General features: G+C 44.9%; 2 protein-coding genes across 4 annotated transcripts; one reads left to right on the top strand and one right to left on the bottom strand.

Annotated features, from left to right (window-relative positions):
• Nucleotides 1-60: 60 nt before the first annotated feature.
• Nucleotides 61-23,524, top strand: eef2kmt (eukaryotic elongation factor 2 lysine methyltransferase). 3 transcript variants are annotated; one of them, XM_054734555.2, is made up of 9 exons: nucleotides 65-273; nucleotides 387-437; nucleotides 514-594; nucleotides 1,662-1,763; nucleotides 3,453-3,586; nucleotides 9,286-9,530; nucleotides 9,642-9,791; nucleotides 23,192-23,288; nucleotides 23,398-23,524. In XM_054734555.2, the coding sequence occupies exons 1-9, from the start codon at nucleotides 172-174 to the stop codon at nucleotides 23,411-23,413; spliced, it is 978 nt and encodes a 325-aa protein (XP_054590530.2). In that variant the 5' UTR covers nucleotides 65-171; the 3' UTR covers nucleotides 23,414-23,524. The 3 variants fall into 3 exon arrangements, with proteins under 3 accessions (XP_070407591.1, XP_070407590.1, XP_054590530.2); XM_070551490.1 differs by lacking the exons at nucleotides 23,192-23,288; nucleotides 23,398-23,524 and adding an exon at nucleotides 12,448-12,708 and having other exon boundaries at nucleotides 61-273; XM_070551489.1 differs by lacking the exons at nucleotides 23,192-23,288; nucleotides 23,398-23,524 and adding an exon at nucleotides 11,579-11,884 and having other exon boundaries at nucleotides 61-273.
• On the bottom strand, nucleotides 23,298-27,946 carry alg1 (ALG1 chitobiosyldiphosphodolichol beta-mannosyltransferase). Its single transcript, XM_070551488.1, has 13 exons — nucleotides 27,609-27,946; nucleotides 26,448-26,525; nucleotides 26,270-26,373; nucleotides 26,048-26,196; nucleotides 25,851-25,940; nucleotides 25,536-25,649; nucleotides 25,040-25,161; nucleotides 24,841-24,879; nucleotides 24,708-24,767; nucleotides 24,460-24,570; nucleotides 24,244-24,358; nucleotides 23,989-24,064; nucleotides 23,298-23,540 (listed from the first exon to the last, which is right to left on the bottom strand). Exons 1-13 carry the CDS (start codon nucleotides 27,883-27,885, stop codon nucleotides 23,394-23,396), a joined length of 1,482 nt encoding a protein of 493 aa, XP_070407589.1. The 5' UTR covers nucleotides 27,886-27,946; the 3' UTR covers nucleotides 23,298-23,393.

Below are 27,946 nucleotides of genomic sequence, written 5' to 3'. Positions count from 1 at the left end.
GCTTTCTCATTTTTATACAGCTGCAGCGACTTATTTTTAAATGTAGTGGTCTGGTTGAGACAAAGAATTAAAAGTTAAACTGCATTACCCAGCTGCACCTGCGGCCATCGACATATGCCTGCGACTAACGGCATTGTGGGTATGCAGGAAGTAAACAAACACACGTGAAAGATGGCGGTTTCAGAGCAGAGAAAGGAGAAAAACGGAGAGGTTTTAATAGAATTTAGGGCGTCGTTTTTTGCTATGAAGCGTCTAACGTCGTTTCCGTGGACTGTGAGTATGAGACAGCACACAAAATCACGCGTGGACGTGTTTAGCTGCTGCAGGAGGAATTCCCTCACGTGAAGTAGCAAATATAAAGCTCAGTTCTGTTTCCTCCACCACAGGTGATAGAGAATGATGAGTTAGCAGAGTTTATTTTAGATCTTCTGAAGCAGGTAAGAGGTATTCAGTCATTATTACCTAACATCCACGATTATCAAGGAATAAACAAATGTGTTATTTGTTTGACAGACGTGTCTTCATCCTTTGTGCAGGAGGTTTCCTCCCTCAGTCAGATACAGAAGGCTGTTTCTGTCTGAACTCATCAAACGGGTCGGTTCCTGCATCACTTTATTTTGATAGTTCAATTCAAAAATACTTTATTAATCTCAGAGGGAAATTGATTGCTGTAGTAGCTCAGAATAATAATAATAATCAAGTCATCAAAGAGTTGTATATTACAATGGCTGTTGGCAGGAAGGATCTCCAGTAGCAGTCAGTGTTGCAGCCAAACTGAAGAAGCCTCTGACTGAAGACACTCTTCCGTTGTCGGACAGTCTTGTGAAGAGAATGCTCAGGGTTGTCCATCATTTTCTTGATTCTCTGGAGAATCCTTCTTTGCATTACCTCCTCCAGCGGTTCCGAAACTGCCGAAACTCTGGCTGAGTCCTTGAAAGGGCTTGGAGTTCCTCCATCTTGTTGGCCAGTGATCTCACATTGCCCATTATGATCGATGGAAGAGATGGTTTGAATTTCTTCTTTCTCTGTCTCCGTTTTGCTCCCACTCTGCATCCATGTGTTTTAGCTCATTTGGGATTTGTGGCTTCAGTTGAGGTATTATTTCAGCTTTTCCAATGTTAATCAGCTGCTAAAGATTGTAAACCAGCTTGTTGCCATGGTTACGCATCATAACAAATGCTCAAAAAGTGAAAAAAGCTAAAAAAAATAGCAGTACCAGAAACAGAAATGTAAAGTGTCCAAAAAATAGTTTTTTTGAGAAACTAGAAGAAAAAATGCCCAAGAAAAGGCAAACCTTACATATAGTCAACAGAGCTACTCTAACATGCAGCCACCCAGAGCAGCGCAGTTCCGAAAAAAAGTTGTTTTATAGACGTTTGATGTGAATGTTATATTTAAATAATATTTTACGAGCTTTGATTAGGAGGAAACATAAAAATTACACTCTATTTACAAATTCATTTCCATTAAAGAACCAAAATTCATGATATATCGAATTTATACTTAGTTTCCTAAGTTTCAGTTTCTATTTTTAATCATTCAAAATTTTAGGATCTTAAAATTTTTAATCTGGAAAATAAAGACGGTCCTAGTTCTGATGCTGGCCTTGGAGGTGTTTATTTCTCTCGGGAGTGAAGTTTTGTGTTTTTGTTTGTGTGCAGCAGGAAGCTGCAGCCTGTGATCCTCTGGATGAGCTGTACGACGCTCTAGCCGAGGCGCTGGGAGTCGAGGAGACCCCGGAGTGCTACAAGAGCTACTTCCTGGTACTGACGCTAAAGACAAACCAGATTTTTTGTTTGAAAAGAAAATTATTCACACTTTTACAAAAGCTATAAACAAGAGTTTGTTTACAGCTGTGGAGTTACAGATGTGCCACACCCAAGAATAAACCACATAAGACAGAGAAATAAACAGAACAGTTCAGAATACACCTTTTGATTTCTTATATTTCCTTAAATAAATCTAATTAATTCTTCTCATAATTACATTGAGCTTTCTGAGATTTGACTGAGTTCAGCCCTAAATTACATTCAGAAAAGTGTTTCTGAGTTTTAAATGTGATATAATTTTTTTGTATTTTACATTTCAAAGCTCGTGTTAGCAAAAGTAAAATTTTATCAAAGTGTTGCAGAAAAACTGGAAACATTTTAAAATGACAAGAAGCAGAAAATAAAACAGGGAAAAGACAAAATAAAACTTATATAAATCTTGTAAACTACAGACTAGAATATCTAGAATATACCAACTTCATAATTCCAGGATTTATTTTCTGTATTTACTTTTATCCAGATTACCGTAATTTCCAGACTATAGAGCGCACCTCAATATAAGCCGCACCAACAAAAAAAAAGGGTGTCTACATACACACGCCGCACTCAAACACAAGCCGCGGCGCAGCAGCCACATGCAGGTCTCCGGCGCACAGCGCATGTACGGCCATAACATAAGATAATTAGACAGAAAGACGCTACATGGAGGTTTTTCCTTGTTGTTTTAATTCAACAAAAGGAATTTTAAACACGGGTGAATGTGCCTGCAAGTTTAGAAAAGAAAACAGCGCTGATAGCATTCATATTTCTGGATGGTTATAACATAAAAACAGCACTGACACGTTATTACCGGTCATTTGCATGTTTAGAAGAAAAGAACAGCGCTGACACAGCATTAATAAGCCCTGGATGTTTAGAAAATAAAAACTGCACACAAAACATGCCTGGTTAGTAAATAAAACACACCTGCCTACCAGAAGAAGTAATTCACTTTCATCTTCCTCCTGCGCTCTAAAGCCATTAAAGTCCTCTTCTTCAGTGTCGGAGTTGAACAGCCTCAGAAGAGCTTCGTCACATACCTTTTCTGTGGCGATGTCCGTGTCGCTGTCATCATCCCCGGGTGAAGCTGGCTTGAATGAGTTCTTCCCGCTGCCGTCTGCAGCGCCGAACCATGGATTCATTCATGCCAAGCTTACGTGCGGCAGCGCTGTTTCCCTCCTTTACTGCCAGATCGATGGCCTTCAACTTAAATGCAGCATCATATGAACTCATACGTGTAGTTACCATGATGAGGGGGTATGGATTTGAAACAGATTCTTCATCGTGCCGGCTGCTTGCATGTGCTAAATTAAAATGAGCACTTTCTTCGATTTCCACTTTTGACTTCCACCTGTTTCACTTTCTGCTAAAGCGTCCCCTGCAGGTGAAGGAAAATCTTCAGTAAAGCCGCACCTCATTATAAGCCGCATGTTTCAAAGCGTGGGGAAAAAGTAGCGGCTTATAGTCCGGAAAATACGGTAATTATTTTAAGCTGTTGATTTAGTGGACCTTTTTGTTAAAGTAAAATAAATCATTAAAAGCCCCCCGGGACCCTGACTGATGTTTGTCTTGTAAACTCGTGTTTTATTGTGGAGACAATGAGAAAAACCCGAGCCGTCTTTGGTTCTGTTGACTGTCCTGCAGCCCAGCGGAGACGCCATCAGTCTGTTGGAAAACGTGGCTCTGATCTCCGAGGGAACCACCGGACTCGTGACCTGGGAAGCTGCTCTCTACCTGACTGAGTGGGTTCTGCAGAACCAGCAGGTTTTCACCGGCAGGTACCGTCTCATCTAGATCATCCACTCAGTGGGATTGGTGATGAACCGGTCCGGTGTGACGTTGTTTCTCTCTACGGTATTTTTTATGTTTTATTATGAACAATAACTGATTATCAGTGTAGTTCTTCCTGAAGACCAGAGTTGTATTAAAGCAAGTTAAACAAAATACTAGACATGCACAGATCTGGGTTTTGTAGGCCAATGCCAAGTTTTGTAAAGCTCTGATCTGGTGTTGTTGATTTTCTTTTGATTACAGTTTATCTTAAAGTGTTATAATTAATATAACTTTTGTCATTTCTGGTTAACGTTGGTTACGTATTGTAACCCCATATTCTATGAGTCTAGTCGCAGCCCTTAAGCGAGCTGCTATTGGAAGGATGATCTCCGCATCAGCCAATCATGAAGAGCTTCAATGTACGCCCACTAATAGTGGGCCCCCTTGTGGGTATATAAGTGGAGCGACTCCACTGTTCGCCTCCGATGGCTCTTAGACCTAACAGAACCAGTGGGGCCATTGGCTTAAGGGCTGCGACTAGACTCATAGAATCTGGGGTTACAATACGTAACCAACGTTCTATTTCGTCTAGTCTTAGCCCTTAAGTGAGCTGCTATTGGAATAATGCGCAGCTGGATGGGTTTACGCCACACTGGTTAGCTCAACCAATGAACACACCCAACACGCCTTTTAGGGAGGGGCGCTCAGCCTCAGCCCAGGCTCGAAGGCTGAGGCAGCCAAAAATTAGAGTGGAGCCCCCACTAAAAAATAAAATCCATAAAAGGATGAAAATCATTCAAGCAGGGCTGAAGGGATGCCATAAAGCGTTCAATCAGCCTGCTGAGGTCCAAGCACCGAACGAGTGACAGAACCTGAAGACACATCTCGTAAATGATAACGAGCAGCCTGACAAATGTCTTCCATTGACACACCACTGAGGAGCGCCATAAAAGAGGAAATCCCTCTGGCTGAGTGAGCCCTGAGTGTCTCAGGGGAATCCCGCCCTGATGATGTGTGATGAGTGAAATGGCGTCACATAGCCAGTGTGAAAGACGCTGAGTCGACAGCGCCTGCCCAAGGGAAGACTCCCTGTAGTGCACAAACAGGCTTTGTGAGCGGCGAATCCCCGAAGTGCGTGACACATATCGTGCGAGCGCGCGCACCGGGCAGAGAAGATGGGAAGCCACCTCCTCATCAGAATTATGGGGAGGAGAAAAAAGACCAGCCAATGAAAATGACCTGGATTTGAAGGAAGCATTAATGCTTTTGGGCACAAAGGCTGGGTTGGGGCATAAAACAGCAGACCCGCCATCCTCCCGGATCCTGAGGCATGCGGGAGCCACCGAGAGGGCGGCCAGGTCGCTCACTCTCTTGACTGATGCCAGAGCCAGCAGCAAGGCCGTTTTGAGTGACAGGAACTTGAGTGAGACCTGGTCCAAAGGCTCAAATGGGGCTTTAGATATGCCGTGTAGAACCACCGTGAGGTCCCACTGGGGGAACAGCGGCCGGGACACAGGTCTGTTCCTCCTGACACCTTTTAGAAAGCATTTCGTGAGGGGATGACTGAAAACAGATCTATCTCCAAAGCCCTGATGACAGGATGAGATAGCTGCAGCATATGTCTTAATAGTGCTGAATGTGAGGCCTCTGTCCATCAGTATCTGTAGAAACGATAGGACATCCGCCAGCTGGCAGGAGAGCGCTTGAACATTCCGTTCTGTGCACCATTTCTGGAAAGCTGCCCATTTAGCAGCGTAAGACGCAATGGTAGAGGGCGCCCGCGCACTCTGAATCGTGGCGACCACATCATGCGGCAGCCCAGAAGCCTCTAAGCGTGACCGTTCAGCGGCCAAACCCAAAGCCTCTGGCCTATTTCGGGAGGATGTCTGATTTTTCCATCCGCCTGGAGAAGGGCATCCTCCCTCCATGGCAGCCTCCACGGGGAGCCAGACACTAACGCTTGTAGGTCCGGAAACCATGACGCAGACAGGCGTCTGGGAGCCACCAGAATCACCGAAAGCTGTTCTGACCGAACTCGGTCCAGGAGCCGGGGAATCAGAGGGACTGGCGGAAATGCATAGAGGAGTGTTCGAGGCCAGGGCTGGTGTGAGAAGGCGTCCGCCCCGAGTGGGGGTCGGTCCTGGGGGCTCAGGGAAAACCACAGGCGACACTGAGCGTTTTCTCGAGCCGCAAACAGATCCACAGAAGGTACCCCGAACCTGGTCCAGATCAGCGACACCAGCGCAGGATGCAGACGCCAGTCGGAGTCGCGGGATCCCCCTCTCGACAGGATGTCTGCTGCTACATTCAGGACCCCTGGGATGTAGGTGGCCTTGATGGACAGAGGGTGGACATGTGCCCAACACAGTAAATCTGTGGCTACACGCAGCAAAGGGAGAGACCGAACTCCCCCTTGGCGATTTATGTAGGCTGCCGCCACCCGATTGTCCGTGTGAACTTCGACATGACGGCCCTCGAGAAGGGCAGCGAAGTGTCTGACCACCTTCCACACTGTCATCAGCTCCAACACATTTATGTGTTCATGCATGTGGGAGGGCCAGCGATCTGCCACCGTATGGGACAAGCACGTGCCCCCCCACCCCAACAGCGACGCATCCGTAAACACAGCCACGTGAGATGCAGGGCGTCCAATGGGAACTCCGTGTGAAAGGGTGCAGGGGTTCCCCCAGTGAGCGAGGTCCCCGCCCACTGAAGGGGGAACCCTCAACATACATGCCTTCTGACGTATTGGGTGTACCCGGAGGCGGATAAACCAACGTTGCAGGCGCCTCGTGTGCAGCAACCCTAGCGGCACCACAGCGTGGGCTGCAGCCATCATGCCCAGAAGTTTCATGATTAACAGGGCCCTCACGATCCTGCGGGGTTGCACGCGGGAGATCACCGCGATGAGATCTGCCGCTCTCACCGGTGACAAACGCGCTCTCATCAGGGAGGCGTTCAGCTCCACCCCGAGAAACACAATCGACTGGGACGGAAGGATGGAGCTCTTCTCCCAGTTTATAGAAACCCCCAGGGTTGACAGATGCTCTGTTAACTTCCTGGTCTGTTCCGACGCCTCGTCCTCGGACCGAGCGCACAGGAGCAGGTCGTCCAGGTAGAATAAAACTCTCATTCCCGCCGTGCGCAGCGGCTGCAGCGCGGTCTCCAGACATTTGGAGAAAGTGCGCGGGGCTAGCGAGTAGCCGAAAGGGAGGCGATTGAATTGGTATTGAACTCCCTTGAATGAGAAGCGCAGGAACTTCCGGTGCCTGGGAATTACCGGGATGTGGAAGTATGTGTCTTTCAGGTCTATTGACGTGAACCAGTCTCCGGAACGAACGTATTCCAGGACTTGCCTCATTGTCAACATGCGGAAATGCATCACTGCTATGGAGCAGTTGAACAGGGAAAGATCTAGAATTGGTCTCATTCCTCCCGACTTCTTCGGTACCACGAAGTAGCGGGAGTAGAAACCCGAGAGTTCTTGTCCGCGAGGGACTCGGGAAATAACGTCCTTGGACAGAAGTTCCCGCAGCTCCAGCTCCAGGGTCTGAGACTGAACTCGTGATGTGAACGTCGTCTCCACGATCCCGTTGAAGGGAGGAGGAGCGGCCTGAAAATGGAGTGCGTGACCGTAATGAATGGTCTCCAACATCCATTTGCTCATGGCACAAAGGCGGCGCCATTCGCGCGCACGTTCCGACAGCGGACGCGTGTTCGTGGTCACGTGAGTAATGTCTGAAGACTGAGTATGCGCCCTTAACGCCGTCGCTCGCCCCAGAAGACTGGGGGCGACCCATGGAGGGCTGTGCTCGAAAGGGCGAGTGTGAACCAGCTGGAAGAGGCTGATCCTCACCGCGGGGTGTGGAGACCAAAGGAGCAGGGCGTGTGAAAGCCGGGACCATACACGGGGACGGCAAAGTGCCCGCGGACGGAGCCGCGTACTGTGCCGCTGCGCGTGACCGCGGCCGCGTCATGACGTCCCGTCCCACCCAGCGTTGTGGGGGGGATGGGCTGGGCCTGGCCGGAGGCCGGGGCCGGTGCGCGAATGGAGCGCACCTTTACAGCCGGCCGTGAGACATGACTGATTGCGGGAATACGTATATGTGCCGCAGTGCTTGATGTGGGGAACGTGTGTGAAGAGCAGGCAGAGGACTGTAGGATTGAGCTCTTTAAGTGACGTTTTTTGGGTTTTATTTCAAAACCAACATCAACATTAACAGCAGCATCAACAGCATTACACTCATGAACACACACATTCCCCCCAAGGAGTCATTTCCGTGGCTGCTTCCGGCGAGGCTCCTGCGCCTGCCACTGCCACGACGGCGTCTGCTGGCTCCGTCGAACCCGTTGGCCGCCAACTCGCTGGTCTCGCTGAGGTGGAGCCGAAGCGGGGGGCCGGCTCCGTGGAGCGGGCGGCGCAGCTGGGCGCCTGAAGTTCCCACGCCGTTCGTCCCATCCTCTGGCGGAACGGCCGGATTGCGAGGCTGACCGAGGGTGGACCAAGTCTCGCACCGTAGCTGAAAGTTCAGCTGTCTTCTGAGCCCTCTCGATGACGCCCCTAAGATGGGGACCGAACAAAACGTCAGAGGTGTTGGGGCCTTCCAGCATCTCTCTGTGCTGGTGATCAGGAATGGAGGGCAGGGCCTTGAGCCACAGGGCCCACTGGATGAGGGTCTGCCAGGCAGCAATGCGAGCAGAACCGGTGAGCACAGCAGCACATAGATTGAGGATAGCATCAGTAGTTTTAATGATGGCGGTCTTCGACTCGTCGGGAGCGTCCAGCTCCTCCATCATCTTTGAAAGGCGAGAAGGGCGATGTTATTCCCTGCAGCGCCGGTCTGAAAGGCACACTGGTGTGCTTGGTCGGTGAGCCGCATCAGCAGCTGGTCATGTTTCGAAGCGGGAACTGCTCGCGGGCCAGCGAGGTGGTTCTTGGCGCCAAACAGCGAGGCCAAGTCCGGCTCGAGTGGAGGAACGGACGGCCAGCCCTGGTCGGAGAAGCCCTCGACCTTGGTGAAGGGCCCGTAGGTGGAAACTGGCACCTTGAGCTTTGCAGGCTCGGTGACGGCGGCGGACCAGCAGCCCATAGCAGCGGGGAAGCGAGGCCAGATAGGGTCTGGACAGCGCGTCTGAGTTGTCCCGAAAATTCCCGCCAAGTCATCCGCTTCGGGCGGGGGCGGTTCTGGAACGGCTAGCCCCTTGCGGACCGCAGCCGCGGAGATGATGGCGGGCAGCTCCTGGAGCAGTGCTCTTACTGCTGGTAGGGAGGAGCGAGAAGCCGCTGGGGCAGGAAGACCCGCTGAGCCAGGCTCGTCGACCTCAGTGTTGTCTAGGAGGGAGGAATGGCTAAGGCGGCTAGCCTCGTCGTAGTCCTCGCTGTCTGTGACGTCATCCAGCCGGTTGAAGCCAGCCAGCTTTTTTAGTGCATCTTTACCAAAAGCATCTGTAGGAGCTACAGCCAGAACCCCACTAGAAGTCAGAATACTTTAGCTGTTTCTGGATCCGTTTTTAGCTTCTCTAATCGTATTAAACAGTTTCAAGATCCCTTCAAACCCAGTTCAGCAGAAATCTGCATCAGAACTGAGCAACTTATGCTGAACTGGATGTTTGAAATGCTGAGAGATCATTTTAGAACCTGTGGTCTGAAAACTGAACCAGTCTTTGACCAGGACCAACCAATAACCCAGTTCTCCTCCTGCAGGTCGGTTTTGGAGCTCGGCAGCGGTGTTGGCTTGACGGGCATTGGCATCTGTCGCTCTTGCAGCCCAAATAGATTTATATTCAGTGACTGTCACGCTTCGGTTCTGCAAAAACTCAGAGAAAATGTACAGCTGAACGGACTGAGCGAGCAGACGTCTCCCTCCGTCAGAGTGGATGAGCTGGACTGGACGACGGCGTCAGATGAGACGATCAGAGACATCGGGTGTGACACCGTCATCGCTGCAGGTCTCAAATCATCCCAAACTCCTCAAACGTTCTTTGATTCTCGGGTTCAGACCAACAGTCTCACGAATCATCGGCAAAGTGTGTGACAGGTTTGTTCTGTGACTTTCTCAGACGTGGTGTATGATCCCGACGTGGCAGGAAGTCTAGTGAAGCTGCTGGTGAAGATCCTAAACTGTTCATCAGCTGAGAGGAAACTGGAGATCTTTATCTGCTCCACTGTGAGAAACCCAGAAACGTATGACGGCTTCAAACGGCAGCTTGGTAAGAATCCACCCACAGGTGTTTTTCAGACAAACGGGAACGCTGCTGGATCCACGTCATGACCTGGCTCATTGGACCACAACGTAAAATATAGACTGAAGACAATGTTTGGAGTTTAGGAGCACTTTTATGAAAACAACCTTTTAAAACCTGAGATTAGTGCGACCGAAGCACGCGCTACAGATGCGCCTGTGTCAGGAAGTACAAGCCAGCTGCAGCACTGATTTATCTCTGCAAATAACACAAGCCTAGAGGAGTTCTGGGTGATTCGCTAACGCAAACGGTTAGCTTCTACTAGCCGAGACGTCCTCTGCTGACTCGGGATGCTAAAACGACGACGGCCTTCCCCGTCATGAGTAAGTGGATGAGTCCAAGTGACCGCTTGACGTAGATGTGTCAGGATTTTCAGATATTAGTTTCACCAGAAGCTAATGCAGGAGATGGGTGTAGGAGACCGTTTTCATGTTCAGCCTGCATGAAAAACTCAGGAGTGGCTGATTATAATCAGAAATAATGAAATGTTTTTTGAATCACGCATTTAATGTTGTTGCTAATCAGCTGTAAACACTTAATCAGCAGTAGCAAAGGACGGCTTGTGTCTGCTTCAGCGAGTGAACGATATCGTCGTGCTGTTCTACAAACACGTTTTAAAGCTTTCCAAAGCTTTTGTAAAGTGATTATATAGATGCAAACATCATTTGTAGAATTAGTCGGATTTTGAAGTGGTAACAATTAGGGGTGTCTCGATCAGGTTTTTTTGCGGAGTCCGAGTCATTTCATTTTGAGAATCTGCCGATACCGAGTCCCGATCCGATACTTTTGATACATAAAAAAAGAAAAGGAAGAAACTGTTCCAGGATGTTCCTTATGTTTTATTTAATTACCTTTTTATTTTAATTTTTAACAGCAGATCACTTCTGTGAGGTAGCTTGAACAATCAAGTATTAAATAACAAATTCTTCACTTTGGGACTTTATTGCAAATATAAAAAGTCTAATATAAAAACAGACAGCACTTCAACTTAAAATACCTGGCAGGGGTCTATTTTGCCTCGGCCCCCAAAATGCTTAGATACGCCCCTGGGCATGGGACGGAGTTTTGAAGATGATCTGAATTGTATCAACTATATAAATACTACCTGCTGATAAATTATTGTGTAACCCAGAAGCTAGAACCTTAATGAGGTATTAACTAATTGGCTTACTAATATGATCCATCCTCAATTTAGATAAAATATAAAATATAAATTAAGGAAATTAACAATACTAATTAATAGATATCTAATTAACTAATAGATAATTTCATAATGAATTATTGGAAGGGTGAATAACTAAAATAACGAGTTTAATATTAAACATCGGTTAAAACAAGAATCTTGAACATCCCTAACAGAAACAGAAGAGGAAAGCTGTATACTATTGGTCCAGGTGGGAATCTGAAATTTCATTGGCTGAGAGAAATAAGTCCCGCCTCCGCGAAATAAAACCGTGCGACGCAGCTGAGCGAGAGGAGAGACAAACGGCTGTGCAGCACGCAGATACAGAAAGCAAAGACTGAGCGGTTAGAGAGAGAGAGAGAGAGAAAAAAAAACAACGGTCGAGGCCGTGAAGAACCCTGATTTGGGTGCCGCATAGATAGAGGGAGAGGCGGACTTGACTCCTTCTAATAAGAGCTAGGAACTTGGAACCAACGCGGTGAGTAAAGGAAAAAGAAGAGAAAAAGCTAACGATGCAACTTAAAAAAAAAGGAAACTTAAATAGCTTATCAAATTAATTTCATTCTTATAGATTTGTGTGGAGACGACAGAGTGAACCAATCCTCTGTAGGAGGGAACCGTTGGAGCGCGTTGGTGAGTGAATGAGATTAAATTCAGTAAATTATTAAATTCAAAAAGCTAATTACAGCAACCGAGGTGACAGCAGTGGGCTGCTAGACGTTAGATCCCAGGAGTTAACATCTCAAACTACCAGTTAACGGTGGTAGGGCATATAGGAGTTAACGGCTCAAACCGCCAGTTAACGGCGGTAGGGCATATGGGATTCCCAGGAGTTAACGGCTCAAACCGCCAGTTAATGGTGGTACGGCCTAGATGTACAAGGTCCTCAGGGGCGTTATAGCTAACGCCATAGAATTAGCAATGCGTCCCTTAACCAAACATTTAATAATAAAAAAAATAGATAAATAAAAATAAATAAAAGCTAACTGATTAGGGAGGAATTATTTTACAAAGGTGGACCAAAGGACCAGAATTTATATTTTGTTGAATTTTGTTATAGAACATTTTATTTATTTATTTATTTATTTATTTATTTATTTATTGTGTTACAGATATACAAGGTGTCACAATGCTGTATAGAAACACAACTAAATGTATCCTTGTTGTCATGAATGTATTTCTTGTTGAATAGTGTAGAGTAATAGAATCTAACTGAGCCTATTGAGCTGAACAATTGTTGTCATATGTAATTATATTTCCAGAGCTACTGAGAATTATTTTAATAGACAATCAAATTGATGTTATGTTAGTTGAACTGTGAACCCAAACATGATTGGCTATGCCAATAGAGTGAAGCATTTGTTTAAGTCTGTAAGACTTTATGCTGTGATGTGACGAGAAGGGTCGATGCCAACTCGCTAACAGTCCTGTTGTTTACAGGCTGGGTTTTTTTTTTTCCTTGGGTTTGATCCCGACTCCTATGATCACTCACTTGGAACGAGAACTGGATTTCTTCCTGACGAGGGAGATGGCGAGCCTTAACCACTGAACGAACCAGGACATCTCAAGTAACTGAAGAGCAGACTGCTCTCTTCTGTGAACAATCTCAACGGTGCGGTAGGAAAAAATCGCACCACCGGACTCTGACTTTCACCCCAAGCGTGGGGATTTGACTTGACGCCGGCTGACTTGTGACTCATATGATCAAATCTCATACCGAGCATTTTACTATTGTCGATTGTTTTCATCTGTTTTTGTGTGTTATCTTTATGTGTTATATTTCCCATTATTATTAAAATTTAGTATATAAACCGTTTCATGCTATACCCGTGACTCCAGTCATTCTTAAACAACCTCCAATTCTCCCCGAACCTAATTATTGGCCCATTTGTTTATTTTTTCTTTTAATTATCTTATTGTATCCTGTAATCCGGTTACATAAAACTTGGCGAGCCAGCCAGGAGAATTGTAGAGTTGTTACCTTAGCTAACCATTGACTGACATCATAAGAGTGCCTGGAGGTCACAGTGGTTTGCCATTTTGGCATTATTGGTACTTTTGAGTGTTTTAAAATGGAAGTTGTGAAAACAGAAAAGGTCAAAGTTTCAAATGCTGTTTTAATCAGTGGGTTAACTGATACAGACCTTGATAACGAAGTCTTTGGGTTTATGGAAGGATTCGGACCAGTTAACAGGCGCATTAAGTTACCAAACTGTGATCAGATTATTGTGGAGTTTCAACATGAAGCCACTGTTAAGGAATTAAAGAAACAATGTTTACCCTATGACAAACCTTGTACTAGGAACCCAGATGTTTTCTTCCATATTCAAGACCTAGCCAGCGCGTACAGTCTAGAAACTAGCACATCTGCCACTGATGCCTATCTGTCAGAGCTCAGGGACATAGCTGCGCGTAGCAATCAATCATTTAAAGACCTTCTAATGGAGGAACTGGCAAAAATTGGGGAATCTTTAGGAAGGGATACCCATGCATCTGAACCAGTCACTGAACCAGAGCCAATGCTCCATAGTGACCAAGTTACATATTCCCTGCCTTTAACACCAGAAGTTAACTATATGAACAACTCAAAGGACAATTGTCCACCTACAGAGACTGGAAAACAAAACCCTTGCATTCCACCAAATCTTTTAAACACACCTGAGGTTCAGCGAGTTATTGTGGAACACATTGTTAAAAGCAGTGAGGTTATCCCTCCGCCTACTTCACAATGCAGACTAAAACCGTTCTCAGGGCGAGTTCCACACCCTTCTTTTGAAACTGACTATGATACTTGGCGTAGTAGTGTAGTGTTATGCATAAATGATCCTTCACTCACCAAGTCCCAAATTGTACGAAGAATCGTGGAGAGTCTGTCAGCCCCAGCAGCGAGCATCGTTAAAGCTCTTAGTCCAAAATCCGACCCGGAAACGTACCTTGAACATCTCGATTCAGCTTACGCAGCTGTCGAAGACGGCGACGAGCTCTTTGCTCGCTTTTTAAACACAAACCAGGACAGTGGTGAAAAACCTTCCGATTACTTTCAGAGGTTATACACCTTGTTAAACCTAGTTATTCAGAGGAATGGAATTTCCTCCAGTGACGCCGACCAGCAGCTGCTCAAGCAGTTTTGCAGAGGCTGTTGGGACAGCTCGCTGATTTCAAACCTGCAACTCGAACAAAAGAAAGACAACCCGCCTCATTTTACAGCACTTCTCCTCAAACTGCGCACTGAAGAAGACAAACAGGCTACTAAAGCAGCACGCATGAAACAACACTTAGGGGCACAACGAACTAGAGTGTATTCAAATGTGCAAACAACATGCTCTCAGAGTAAAAACACTTGTGAACTGGAAATAGATGATAACTGTGATGACTTACGCAAACAAATCGCTGAGCTCAGGAGCCAAATTGCACAGCTTAAGGTTAACAACACAGATAAAAAGGCAAAGAAAACTCAAAAAGAGTCAAAACCCCGTGTGGGGACTAAAATTCCAGATGAGCCCAAACAGATTCAGCAGATAACAGCAGTGGTGCCCAGACCAAAGCCTGGATACTGTTTTAAGTGCGGAGAAGATGGGCACATAGCTTCTAGCTGTAGCAACGAGCCAAATCCAGCACTAGTTGCAACTAAAAGACTTGCTCTTAGACAGAAGCAGCGCGAGTGGGAGATGTCAAAGCCAATTGCTCAGTCTCCTCCTTTAAACCGGTAGAAGCTCCTATCGTGGGACAGATAGGTGCTAAAGTAGAACCAAGTCCCTCTAAGGAAAGGACAGAGAGACTTTTTTACAAGCCAGTTCACGCTCATTCAGTGCCAAAACTTCCCAAAAGATTAGTGGGTGGGCGATGCACAGCTACAGTCTCAGTTAACAGTGTTGAATGTAATTGTTTACTGGATTCAGGGTCCCAGGTAACCACCATTGCCAATTCTTTTTACCAAGAACACTTACCTGACCTCTCAATTAAACCCATCAGTAATCTGTTAGAAGTCGAGGGCGCAAACGGTCAAGCAGTTCCTTATTTAGGATACATAGAGATAAGTGTCACATTTCCAAAAGAGCTCGATCAGTCTGGACTTGAGTTACCTACCCTTGCGTTAGTGGTTCCGGATATAAGCTCAAACTCTGATACACCACTACTCATTGGCACAAACACACTCGATCCTTTGTATGAGCAATTGTCTGCCAATAACTTACCTGATTCCAAGGCACTCTCTTATGGGTACCAACACGTGCTAAAAGCCTTAGCAGTCAGAAAAAAACAAAGCAAAGATGGACGAGTTGGTGTGGTGAAGCTTCGAGGGAGAACCCAAGAAGTTCTCCCTGCAAATAAAAAACTGTTACTAGAAGGGTTTATGCAACCCAGCCAAAACAAGCATGAGCCTTATGCACTCATTGAACAACCCACCAATGGTTCTCTACCAGGGGGTATAATTGTAGACTGTTGCCTCATTTCCTTACCTTCACATGGTCCATACAAAGTACCTGTTGTACTAAGAAACGAAACTAACCATGACATCACATTACCCACTAACTGTGTGATCGCTGAGTTAGTTAAAGCCGATCGTGTTATGCCATATCCAGAACCTGACAAAAGTGATCAGAAAGTACTTGCGGCGTGTAGTTCGCAGCAACAGACTTCACCTTCAAACCCTCCTCTCAGTTTTGACTTCGGTACTTCGCCCTTGTCCGAAGAATGGAAAGGGAGGATCACCAACAAACTTAACACTTACTCCGATGTGTTTTCGCACCACGATCTTGATTTTGGTCATACACAACAGATAAGACATCACATCAACTTAAAAGACGAGACCCCATTCAAACAGAAATCTCGGCCGATCCATCCACATGATTATGAAGCCGTGAGAAAACATTTGGAAGCCCTCTTGGAAACCGGTATAATAAGAGAGTCGGAGTCTCCATTTGCCTCACCAATAGTGGTAGTTCGGAAAAAGAATGGTGAGGTACGTCTATGTATAGACTATAGAAAGCTTAATCTGCAAACCATTCGCGATGCATATGCCCTGCCTAACTTGGAGGAGTCCTTTTCTGCTCTCGCTGGATCACAGTGGTTTTCTGTGATGGACCTCAAGTCAGGTTACTATCAAATAGAGATGTGTGAAAAGGATAAACCTAAAACTGCTTTTGTTTGCCCGTTTGGGTTTTATGAATTTAACCGTATGCCACAAGGAATAACAAATGCTCCAAGCACTTTCCAACGGGTTATGGAAAAGTGTATGAAGGACATTAATCTGAAGGAAGTGTTAGTTTTCCTAGACGACTTGATCGTCTTTTCCAACTCCTTGGAAGAACACGAAACCAGACTTTCTCACGTTCTTGAACGGCTTAGAGAATACGGACTCAAGCTATCACCAGATAAGTGTCGTTTTTTCCAGACATCTGTGCGTTATCTTGGACATATAGTATCTCGAGATGGCATAAAAACCGATCCAGATAAGGTGGAAGCACTCAAAACATGGCCGAAGCCTCAGACTTTGAAGGAACTCCAATCTTTCTTAGGATTTACCGGTTATTACCGACGCTTCGTTAAAGATTATTCAAATATTGTCAAGCCACTAACATCTCTCACGGCTGGTTATCCACCCAAACGGAAAAACTTTAAAACACCACCATGTAGATCAAAGTACTTGAACCCCAAAGAACCCTTTGGGAATCGTTGGAGCCAAGACTGTGAGAAGTCCTTTCAAACTATTATTGAAAAACTTACCACTTCGCCAGTTCTTGGCTACGCTGACGCAAAACTCCCATATCTAGTACACACAGATGCTAGTACGACCGGACTCGGTGCAGCGCTATACCAAGTGCAAAACGGTGTCACACAGGTAATCGCTTATGCAAGTCGCGGTTTAAGCTCTAGTGAAACTAGGTACCCTGCGCACAAGTTGGAGTTTCTAGCCTTAAAGTGGGCCATAACAGATAAGTTTCATGACTATTTGTATGGGAACACATTCACTGTCATTACTGATAATAATCCGTTAACTTACCTCTTAACAACGGCAAAACTCGATGCAACGAGCTATCGTTGGCTAGCTGCGTTGTCCACCTATAATTTTGACATCAGATACCGTGCAGGTACACAGAACGTTGACGCGGATGGCCTGTCTAGGAGGCTGCATGATAAACCTGAAGACAACTCAAAATTCACTGAGGAATGCCAACGACTAGATGAGTTCCGATCTCATCTTTTATCCTCTGTCAAAGAAGTCGAGCTTCAACTTCAAGCCGAAGCAGTGAAGGCAACATGCCAAAAGCACATGGTCTTGGATGAGGCTGATTCTCCTTGTGGTTTAGTTCAGTCACTTGCCATGTCTGCAGCGGCCATTCCAGACCTATTCCAGTTGGAAGACAATAGTGACAGTTTCTTTGCTGTGCCCAAGTATAACCATGCTGACCTTGTCTCCTTGCAGAGGAAAGATCCAACCATTGGCCGAGTCATTCAGCTGCTTATGACTGACAATAAACCGCCAACTGATACTATTGCAGAACCCCCGGTGGTTCTTAACCTTTTGAGAGAGTGGAAACGGTTTGAGTTTCAAAATGATTTACTGTACCGGAGACGCCAATTAGGACCAGAGACATCATTGCAGTTAGTCTTGCCTGATTCATTACGTTCAACAGTCATGCAAAGCCTACATGATGATATGGGGCATCTTGGGGTTGAACGTACGACAGATCTCATTCGGTCCCGTTTTTACTGGCCAAGAATGGCTAGTGATATCGAAATCAAAGTTAAAACTTGCGAAAGATGTATCCGTCGGAAGGCCCTCCCTGACAAAGCTGCTCCAATGGTGAGTATTACCACCACCAGACCTATGGAGTTAGTTTGCATGGATTTTCTCTCCATAGAACCAGACAGTAAGAACACTAAAGATGTCTTAGTGATTACAGACCATTTTACAAAGTATGCAGTGTCCATCCCAACCAAAGATCAGAAAGCCACCACCGTCGCGAAGAACCTGTGGGAACATTTTTTAGTCCACTACGGGTTTCCTGAGCGTCTTCATAGTGATCAGGGACGGGATTTCGAATCACGTACAATCAAGGAACTTTGTTCTTTACTTGGTATCCGTAAAGTCAGAACGAGCCCTTATCACCCTCGTGGCAACCCCGTTGAACGGTACAATCGTACATTACTCAGCATGTTGGGAACTTTACAAGCCACTGAGAAACATCACTGGCGCGATTTTGTAAAACCACTTACTCACTCGTACAATTGTACAAAAAATGACGTGACGGGATACTCTCCCTACGAGCTAATGTTCGGTAGGCAGCCTCGGTTGCCTATAGATATTGCCTTTGGGTTACCGCATTTGAACAAGCCCTCTATAACTCATTCTCAGTATGTTAAAGAACTGAAGAGTCATCTGGAACAGAGTTATGACATTGTCATAAAAAACTCTCAAAAAACAGCGAGGAAGAACAAAGAACGGTTCGACAGAAACATTCGTGAGTCCACACTAGGTGTGGGAGATCGTGTTTTAGTCCGAAATCTTCGCTTAAGAGAAAAGCATAAATTAGCAGACAAATGGGAGCAAACAGTGTATATAGTTCTCAAACAGATGGAAAACTTGCCAGTATACACTGTAAAACCAGAGAACGGAGAAGGACCCAACAGAACACTCCACAGAGATCTTTTACTGCCTTGTGGTTTTCTCTCTTCATTAGAAAATGAAACAGAACGCGTTACGAAACCTAGCAGACCTCATACAAGACAGAGTTCAGCCTTAGAACCTGACCCAGATGAGCCACTTGACGAAGAGGTAGATGAGTTTTATTACTCTGATCTTCCACAAGTGCTAAACCGACCATCCTATCAAATAGAGGTCACCTTGCCAAATAGGGAACTCATAGCAGATTCAGGACCGGTAAATAATATTCAACAACAAAACACACTATCCTTACACACAGGGGATCGCAAGGAACCAACCTTAGCTGGTAATGAAAATGCTGAATTGTCCTTACTTGACAAAGGCATCAACACCGAAACATTCTTACCTGACAGAATGAGTGAAACTGCGACATTCTTACCTGAAAGAGTGAAAGAAGCAGCAACATACTTACCTGAAAAAACGAAAAAAAAACGAAGTATACTTACCTGACGTAGAAACGGGGGATGAAACTAACACAAACCTACCTCAATTGGATGGTGTCCTAAAGTCGCAGCAACGTGATGTAAGTTTTGAACCCATCATACACGATCAGACACATACATCTGAAAAGACCAAAGTCTTAGAGAATAGCTCATCAGCTCTGTCGGAAACAGAGAGCTCACTTCGTCCTGTCTCAGTTGAGAATCAAACCGAAACGGATGAGCATGATACTGTGCAACCAGAGATGTATGTCAGGAGATCTGAACGAAGTAGTCAGCCTCCTCAAAGACTAACTTACTCTCAATTGGGCAATCCACTAGTGACCGTAGTTAGGTCCCTTTTCCAAGGACTTAATAAAGCTTTTATTGACTCTCTTACTCAAGAAGTTGTGTACCCCGTAGAAACAATGCACAGGGACGTGCATGATATTTAATGGGGGAGGATGTAACCCAGAAGCTAGAACCTTAATGAGGTATTAACTAATTGGCTTACTAATATGATCCATCCTCAATTTAGATAAAATATAAAATATAAATTAAGGAAATTAACAATACTAATTAATAGATATCTAATTAACTAATAGATAATTTCATAATGAATTATTGGAAGGGTGAATAACTAAAATAACGAGTTTAATATTAAACATCGGTTAAAACAAGAATCTTGAACATCCCTAACAGAAACAGAAGAGGAAAGCTGTATACTATTGGTCCAGGTGGGAATCTGAAATTTCATTGGCTGAGAGAAATAAGTCCCGCCTCCGCGAAATAAAACCGTGCGACGCAGCTGAGCGAGAGGAGAGACAAACGGCTGTGCAGCACGCAGATACAGAAAGCAAAGACTGAGCGGTTAGAGAGAGAGAGAGAGAGAAAAAAAAACAACGGTCGAGGCCGTGAAGAACCCTGATTTGGGTGCCGCATAGATAGAGGGAGAGGCGGACTTGACTCCTTCTAATAAGAGCTAGGAACTTGGAACCAACGCGGTGAGTAAAGGAAAAAGAAGAGAAAAAGCTAACGATGCAACTTAAAAAAAAAGGAAACTTAAATAGCTTATCAAATTAATTTCATTCTTATAGATTTGTGTGGAGACGACAGAGTGAACCAATCCTCTGTAGGAGGGAACCGTTGGAGCGCGTTGGTGAGTGAATGAGATTAAATTCAGTAAATTATTAAATTCAAAAAGCTAATTACAGCAACCGAGGTGACAGCAGTGGGCTGCTAGACGTTAGATCCCAGGAGTTAACATCTCAAACTACCAGTTAACGGTGGTAGGGCATATAGGAGTTAACGGCTCAAACCGCCAGTTAACGGCGGTAGGGCATATGGGATTCCCAGGAGTTAACGGCTCAAACCGCCAGTTAATGGTGGTACGGCCTAGATGTACAAGGTCCTCAGGGGCGTTATAGCTAACGCCATAGAATTAGCAATGCGTCCCTTAACCAAACATTTAATAATAAAAAAAATAGATAAATAAAAATAAATAAAAGCTAACTGATTAGGGAGGAATTATTTTACAAAGGTGGACCAAAGGACCAGAATTTATATTTTGTTGAATTTTGTTATAGAACATTTTATTTATTTATTTATTTATTTATTTATTTATTGTGTTACAGATATACAAGGTGTCACAATGCTGTATAGAAACACAACTAAATGTATCCTTGTTGTCATGAATGTATTTCTTGTTGAATAGTGTAGAGTAATAGAATCTAACTGAGCCTATTGAGCTGAACAATTGTTGTCATATGTAATTATATTTCCAGAGCTACTGAGAATTATTTTAATAGACAATCAAATTGATGTTATGTTAGTTGAACTGTGAACCCAAACATGATTGGCTATGCCAATAGAGTGAAGCATTTGTTTAAGTCTGTAAGACTTTATGCTGTGATGTGACGAGAAGGGTCGATGCCAACTCGCTAACAGTCCTGTTGTTTACAGGCTGGGTTTTTTTTTTTCCTTGGGTTTGATCCCGACTCCTATGATCACTCACTTGGAACGAGAACTGGATTTCTTCCTGACGAGGGAGATGGCGAGCCTTAACCACTGAACGAACCAGGACATCTCAAGTAACTGAAGAGCAGACTGCTCTCTTCTGTGAACAATCTCAACGGTGCGGTAGGAAAAAATCGCACCACCGGACTCTGACTTTCACCCCAAGCGTGGGGATTTGACTTGACGCCGGCTGACTTGTGACTCATATGATCAAATCTCATACCGAGCATTTTACTATTGTCGATTGTTTTCATCTGTTTTTGTGTGTTATCTTTATGTGTTATATTTCCCATTATTATTAAAATTTAGTATATAAACCGTTTCATGCTATACCCGTGACTCCAGTCATTCTTAAACAACCTCCAATTCTCCCCGAACCTAATTATTGGCCCATTTGTTTATTTTTTCTTTTAATTATCTTATTGTATCCTGTAATCCGGTTACAATTGCTTTATACAGGTACAAACGTGTAGTGGGATCAATCTACCTACATTTTGTTTATTTAAGAACTTTGTTTTGTTTTCTTGGTTTTTATTTTCCTCTCTTCCTGTCCTGTCTCTGATCTTCCTGCATCTCCCAGTCCTCCAGAAAAACTCCTGCCTGCTTCCTTCTTTTTCACCTCACAAGTAACTTTTTAACCAGCAGATCAAATTGATCTGTTGCAGTGGCGGCTCCAGAAATGTTTTTCTGCAGGTGCTATGAAGGAGCTAGTCTTTTTATTGAGGGTGCTATGAAGGAAGTGGTCATGCGTACCAACTGTTCTCTAAAACACCTTCAACACTAGCAGATACACATGCGTGCACAACACCTCAACAACACCTGAAACAATCATTAATGTACATCATAAACATCTGAACAATCGCTGACTTTTCCATGAAATCATAAACACATACAGACACACAGAAAACCTTCTATAGTGTTGCAAGGTTAGCTAACATTAGCGTTAGCATTTCCAGCGGCAAAACCCTAGACTGCTGCGGCGGTTGAGGGTTGACTCTCTTCATCCAGATCTGTAGGTTTTTGTGGGTCTGAGATCACTTCCAAACATTCATTCGTTTCTGACTGAACCCGTGGAAATGTGGGCAACAAAACCCGATCCATTTTACCACTAGCTCTACCTTTCACTCGTTCGCAGGTAGAAAATGAGGTCAAAGGTTAATGTCAATTTCCTGTTTTGGTTTAAGTTTTGACTATCTATATGATAATTTAACTGATTATTTTTGTTTTGTATGCTAAATATTATCACATCCACACGTTCAATTGAAATTAAATTGTAAGAAAAAAAAATCTAATATTTACTTGGGGGTGCAATGACTAATCCAGGGGTAGCTATAGCGCCCCCCTAGCGCCGCCACTGATCTATTGACTGCAAAAAAAGCAGAGTGCGCGGCGCGCTGCCCGGCATGCACCAGTGACGAGCGCTGCAGCGCGTCCACACGTCATGCTTAAATACAGACAGAACTTACCAGAGAGAAAATGAACGGACACGAATGACTGTGTGTTAATTATATATTTTTTGGTGACGCCACTTAGAAACTTAGAAAATGTTACTGTGGCCGTGTGCAGAACGCAGCTGGAGTTCATGAATAATCAGCGGTCTGCCTGCTGCTCTGCCCAAAAGAACCCCCGCTATGCTGAGTCCATATAAATAATATAATCTAGGTAGAAACTGGATCTCTTTTGTGCTCCTTCTGGGTGTGTAAGTTAAGGGCATCAAGGGAGCCTGACAACCTTTAAGGAGAACCAAGTTGCTCTCCTGTAATTTGAACCCAGTATCCAACTCCGGATCGGGAAGTAAAGCCCGAGTCCCGATCAGTCTGAAACCACGTGATCGGGCCGATTTCCGATCATGTGATCGGATCGTGACACCCCTAGAAATTCTCCCCAAAACCAAGATCTGGTTTCTTCATGTCCTGGGATCTTTTTCTAGCTCGTACATGACTCTTTGCATTTCCGCTCTGATCCCCCTTATTCACCACGATCAGCTGATCGATAGTTAGGCAGGAATCTATCAGTCCACAGCGGCTCAAATCCACTCTGGTTTCCTATAAAATGATCAGCGTGACTCTTGTTTATTTTACAGAAACTGCAGGAATCAGCCACCGTGTGATGAGTGAACCCGTTCCAAACGTGTTTCCCTACGACAGACTCGCTCCTATAGAACTGATCAAATTGTTCAGGTGAGAAAATGCAGCAGAATAAAGATTTTATTCACAAATATACAAAAAACCCTCTTTTATACATTATAGAAAGTCAGTGGAATGAAACAGTCTTTAATTCCCCTCTCAGGGTTCAGGAAGGCTGAGAGATCTCAGCAGAGGCAGAACAGTCTGGTCCCAGTTATCATCCCAGCACTGGTCCCTGCTGCTGCAGAGCTTTGCCCTGAAAGCTCCCAGTTTACCATCCAAACTGGGAAAGCCTGACAGGAGAGACTGGAAACGAGAACATTTGAGACTTTAAAAATGAATCTGGGGTCAACTCCGCTGCCTCCTGAGTGTCCGATGAACAGAATGAAACCAGGAAGAGTCTAATTTTGTCTCAAGTTTAACTTATTATAATGTTCATCGATTCCTGTGACTCAGGCTGCAGCACAGACCATCAGACTCTGGGACGGGACAGGAAGAATGGTTGGGACAAAAATCTGAATCAAAAGGTGAGACGAGGACGACTCTGTTGGGACACTTTTACAGGAAGAACTGGATTAAAACCCCTGAAACTCTTGTTTCCTAGATCTTAGCGTGTCTCTGAGAAGGAATGGATGAGTTGCCGAACTTTACTGAATGATCAGACTTTTACTGGAACGTGTTTCAGCCTGAACTGCAGGAATGGATGGAAGTGGTTAAACTAAATGGAGGTGATCGTTGCTCCTGCTGCTCTCACCTTTAGCTGTTCAGCAAGCTCCGCCGAGTCTCTGAAGATCAGTCCGTTCTCATCGTGCTTCACTAGCTCGGGTAAACTGGAGAGAAAAGTGACATCAGCTGAACATCTGGAGCAGAGCACAGAGGATGCAGCTGCTTTCAGATTTCAGCCTGAGGGTAATTATAGGAGACCCTCAGCTCTAACAGCTCAGCAGATGGACGTGCAGATGTCTGAGCATGGACTAGAGGTCCAGGAACAGGTCAGTGGGATTCTCACCTGTTAAAGCTGATCGCACAAACAGGAAGGCAGCAGCCAAACATGTCCACCACCTTCATGGGAAGGTCCAAACCGCTCGACGACTTGTGGAGACAAACTCCTAAATCTGAAGAACCTGCATGAGTCAAAGAAAGGAAAACACAAAATGACTGTTTTCCATTTTCCATGACCCAACCGAACTACAGAGGGACACCAGTGATGTCATCTGAAGCAAACCTAATAGGAGTGGATAATCCTCAGCCTCCAACCAGGGGGTGCAGATATTCACATGATCCAAGTGCAGAGAGTCTATGAGCTTCCTGTAGTGTTCCTTCTGAGGACCCTTACCTGCAAAAACACTTGATTTATTACGGTTTAACAGGATGTCTGTAGCAGTTTCAGAGGAAACAAAATCAGTTCTGGACATTTTCTTGCACCTAGAACTGGAACCCAGGAGAGGCCAGAAGCTCGGGTCGGGTGTTTACCTGTGATCACACAGACCAACGACGGCAACAAAGACCCTCCTCTGATGTAACCTTCGTATTCTGCTGAGAACAAACAGATCAGCAGTGGGAACAGATGAAACATGGTTTGGTGTCAGTGAAAATGCTGTCAGACCTTCTAGAGCCTTAAGCAGGATGGAGAAGTCTTCGTCCTCTGTGGAGAAAAAAACATGTTGAATTAAACCAGAGCAGCGGTGAGAGCTCTGCACGGTGGCATAAACCTTAAATCATCAGGAGGATCTGATGAGGGAAACACAAGCAGACAGAAGTTGTTCTGCTGTTTTGATTGAAGGAGTAAGGAAGCAGGGTCCGACCCGTCCAGCTGGTGCTGCTGACCAGCAGCGCCGGGCGATCCCTCCACAGAGTCACAGAACCGTCGTTCGGACTACAGACTGTAAAGACGGTCGCCTCTGCTTTTGTTTCCTCGCCGACGGTCCTGAGAACAGATCAGAGGATCTGGTTTCAGTCACTGAAAAAAACACCGCTGAGCAGAAATCCACCAGAACGAATGAAACATTGAAGCTGAAACGCTCGAGCAGGAACCAGATAAAAGTGAAACGGGCCACAAAACAAACCTGAGATCAATACCATCATGTCAGTTATTTAACAGGAACTAAACCAAAATACAGAAACTGTAAATAACAGTGTTGAACGCAGCAGGAGACTAGGCCTTGGCTACACTTCTGTTTCAGTCCTTGTATCAAAAATGTTTTGGAGGGCTTTTTTTTGTGTGTGTGTGTGTGTGTGTGTGTGTGTCCTAAACCGGTAGAAAAAGGCTCCTAAACACCTGTGAGGGTCCACGTATCTCACCCTGGGTGCTGGAACTCAGGATAAGTGTTGGCGAGTCTACAGAAGAGCTCATGCTGCAGATTCAGAGAAGTCTTTCCAAAGACGGAGGCGGGTCGGTCATGGAGAGTCGTCGCCCTGCCAAAACAAACACGTTATCTGATCTGATGTTTGACCTCACAGGTCCCAGGTGTGTAACGCCAGCTACTGAAGTGATCTCTAAAGCAAACATGACATATTTGCTACATTATCTGTGCTGATATTAAAACATGATCTGTAAAAAGTGGTTTTATTTTTCTGATGTTGTAACTGGAGCAGAAAAGGCGACTCAAATCTCACTCGATGCCCCAGTTTTTCTGTAAATCATTCTTCATGGCATTTGTGACACACAGGTTGAGGGTGGAGAGACGCCCAAAGAGGTGCTCGTACCTGGAGGGTGAGACATGTATGGAAACAACTCAATTCATTCATCTTCCACCCATTCCTGGATCTACGTCATCAAGTGAAACCAGATCCTCTGTGAAACTGGTACCGACCACTTGGCCAAGCGGACCACCGGATGCGCCGCTCCAAGGCTCAGAGCCATGATGGTGTAGCCGTAGTTGTGCCAGTCGATGATGAACGTGGTGCCACGCAGGGCGCACACGAGCCACGCCACAGCTATACCGGGCAGCCCAGGAGGATTCTGGGATACAAAACACAGAAGATGGAAACCTATCATTGATGCAGCGAAGCTAACTGAACCGTCCTGAACAAACCTGCATCAGAAGATGAGCCTGCAGCTTCATCGTCAGCAGCAGGCGAAGAAGCTGCAATGACTGAACCACCACCTTCACCGCATACGTCAAGAGCTTCGGTCCAGCTGGAAAAGCAGCAGAGTTTTGTCTCCATGTGTCTTAGAAGTTATGCTCCAGAAAAATCCAAATTCTGTTTTACCTTGAAGTCCTTTTACTTCTGAGATCGCCACAATTTGAATTTTCTTTCTATCGAGTACACCCTGGTGAGGTCTGGAACCTGGAAAAAAGATTATTTTTTCACAATAAGAGACTAAATGAAACTTTCAAAGAAGAAAATCTCATAATTTAAGAGTTAGCATCTTTTCCGTGTTAAATCTTTTTAAATTAACCTGCGTTTTTCTTTTAATGTGATCGGAACAGCAGGAAGTTTTTTTTTTTTTGCCTATTCAAGTTATATGTATGTTTTCAGCAGTTTTTTTTTAGTCCTTTTGTTTTTTCTGACATATATGAAGTTATTTTGATGTCTTTATGTGGTTTATTGGCTCATCTTCGGTGTTTTGATTCTGTGAGATTACTTTTCCTCCGTGGTAATTTAGCACCTCCCACAACTCATCTGCCAAAAAACTAAGATTTTACGACATCTTTTGAGAAAAACTGCAGTAAAAAAGGCTGTACGGCTCCCGGAATTCACCAAATGTTAAGACATCAATAAAGCTACACTTATAACAGAAATAAACTTCTAAATTATAATTTCTAAAAGCACTTTATTTCATTAGGCCATAAAAACTTGTATCTGACTTTTTTTTTCATTCACTCCTACACCTTTTCAGCCAAACTGCCTTTATTTAGTTTTATGCTTGTTTTTGCTGTTGTCTAGCCGCCATGGTCTTTATGGTGTGTAGTGCTACCTTTCTTGATCTCAGTGGGTTTTATCTGGGTTGCAGGGCCCTTCTCTGTGGGGGGTCATTTCCCCTTTGGTGCTATTTTGTCTCACTGGTTGGGTTCGTTTGGATGTTTTTAGTTGCTTATTTTCATTTGATACCTTTAGGGATCAGTTTCTGTAATTGTTGGAAACAGTTATATTCCAGTAGTGTGGTGTTACCCTAGGTGGGATGTTGTCATTAGACAAAATTTGTTTAACACTTTACTTACATTAAATCATGTTAATTCCCATAACATTTGCCTCTTTTTTAGTCATCTTGTTTAGTCATAGTTTGAGACAGATTCTCTTTGTTTTCGGACATTTTTCACCTCCCAGTGACAGTTTGGATTTTGGTCATATTTGTTCACTTCCTGTCAGCAGCGATAGAAGAGCTTTAAAGCTGACACACCAACTAGTTTCTGCGCTTTGGACTCTCACCTAAAAACCCCACCAAGGTAACCTGGTATCCGTGCTTGCTGAGGGACAAAGCGTGATACTGCATCCGAGGACTGCGGCCGATGTCCCCCAACACCAGCACACACACCCGCTGGTGAGTCCCGCCATCCCGCCGCCGCAGCCAGCCCCAACATAGCCACAGCACCGCGGCCACGGTCACGTACATAACCGGAAGCGTTACATCCAAGTCTGCTAGAAAACACGAAACTAGAAGAACCAGACAGGTGGAAATAATAACCAAAGACCCCCGATATTCCATGTTTGTTTGGGATGGTGACGTAAGACGACAGGACTTCCGCCTTTTTCTTCTTCGACGTCTA

The sequence above is a fragment of the Nothobranchius furzeri genome, chromosome 5 (assembly GCF_043380555.1).
Source record: "Nothobranchius furzeri strain GRZ-AD chromosome 5, NfurGRZ-RIMD1, whole genome shotgun sequence".
Lineage (NCBI taxonomy): Eukaryota > Metazoa > Chordata > Actinopteri > Cyprinodontiformes > Nothobranchiidae > Nothobranchius > Nothobranchius furzeri.
The sequence above is the reverse complement of the archived record's forward strand: the minus strand, read 5'-3'. Positions and strand labels throughout refer to the sequence as shown.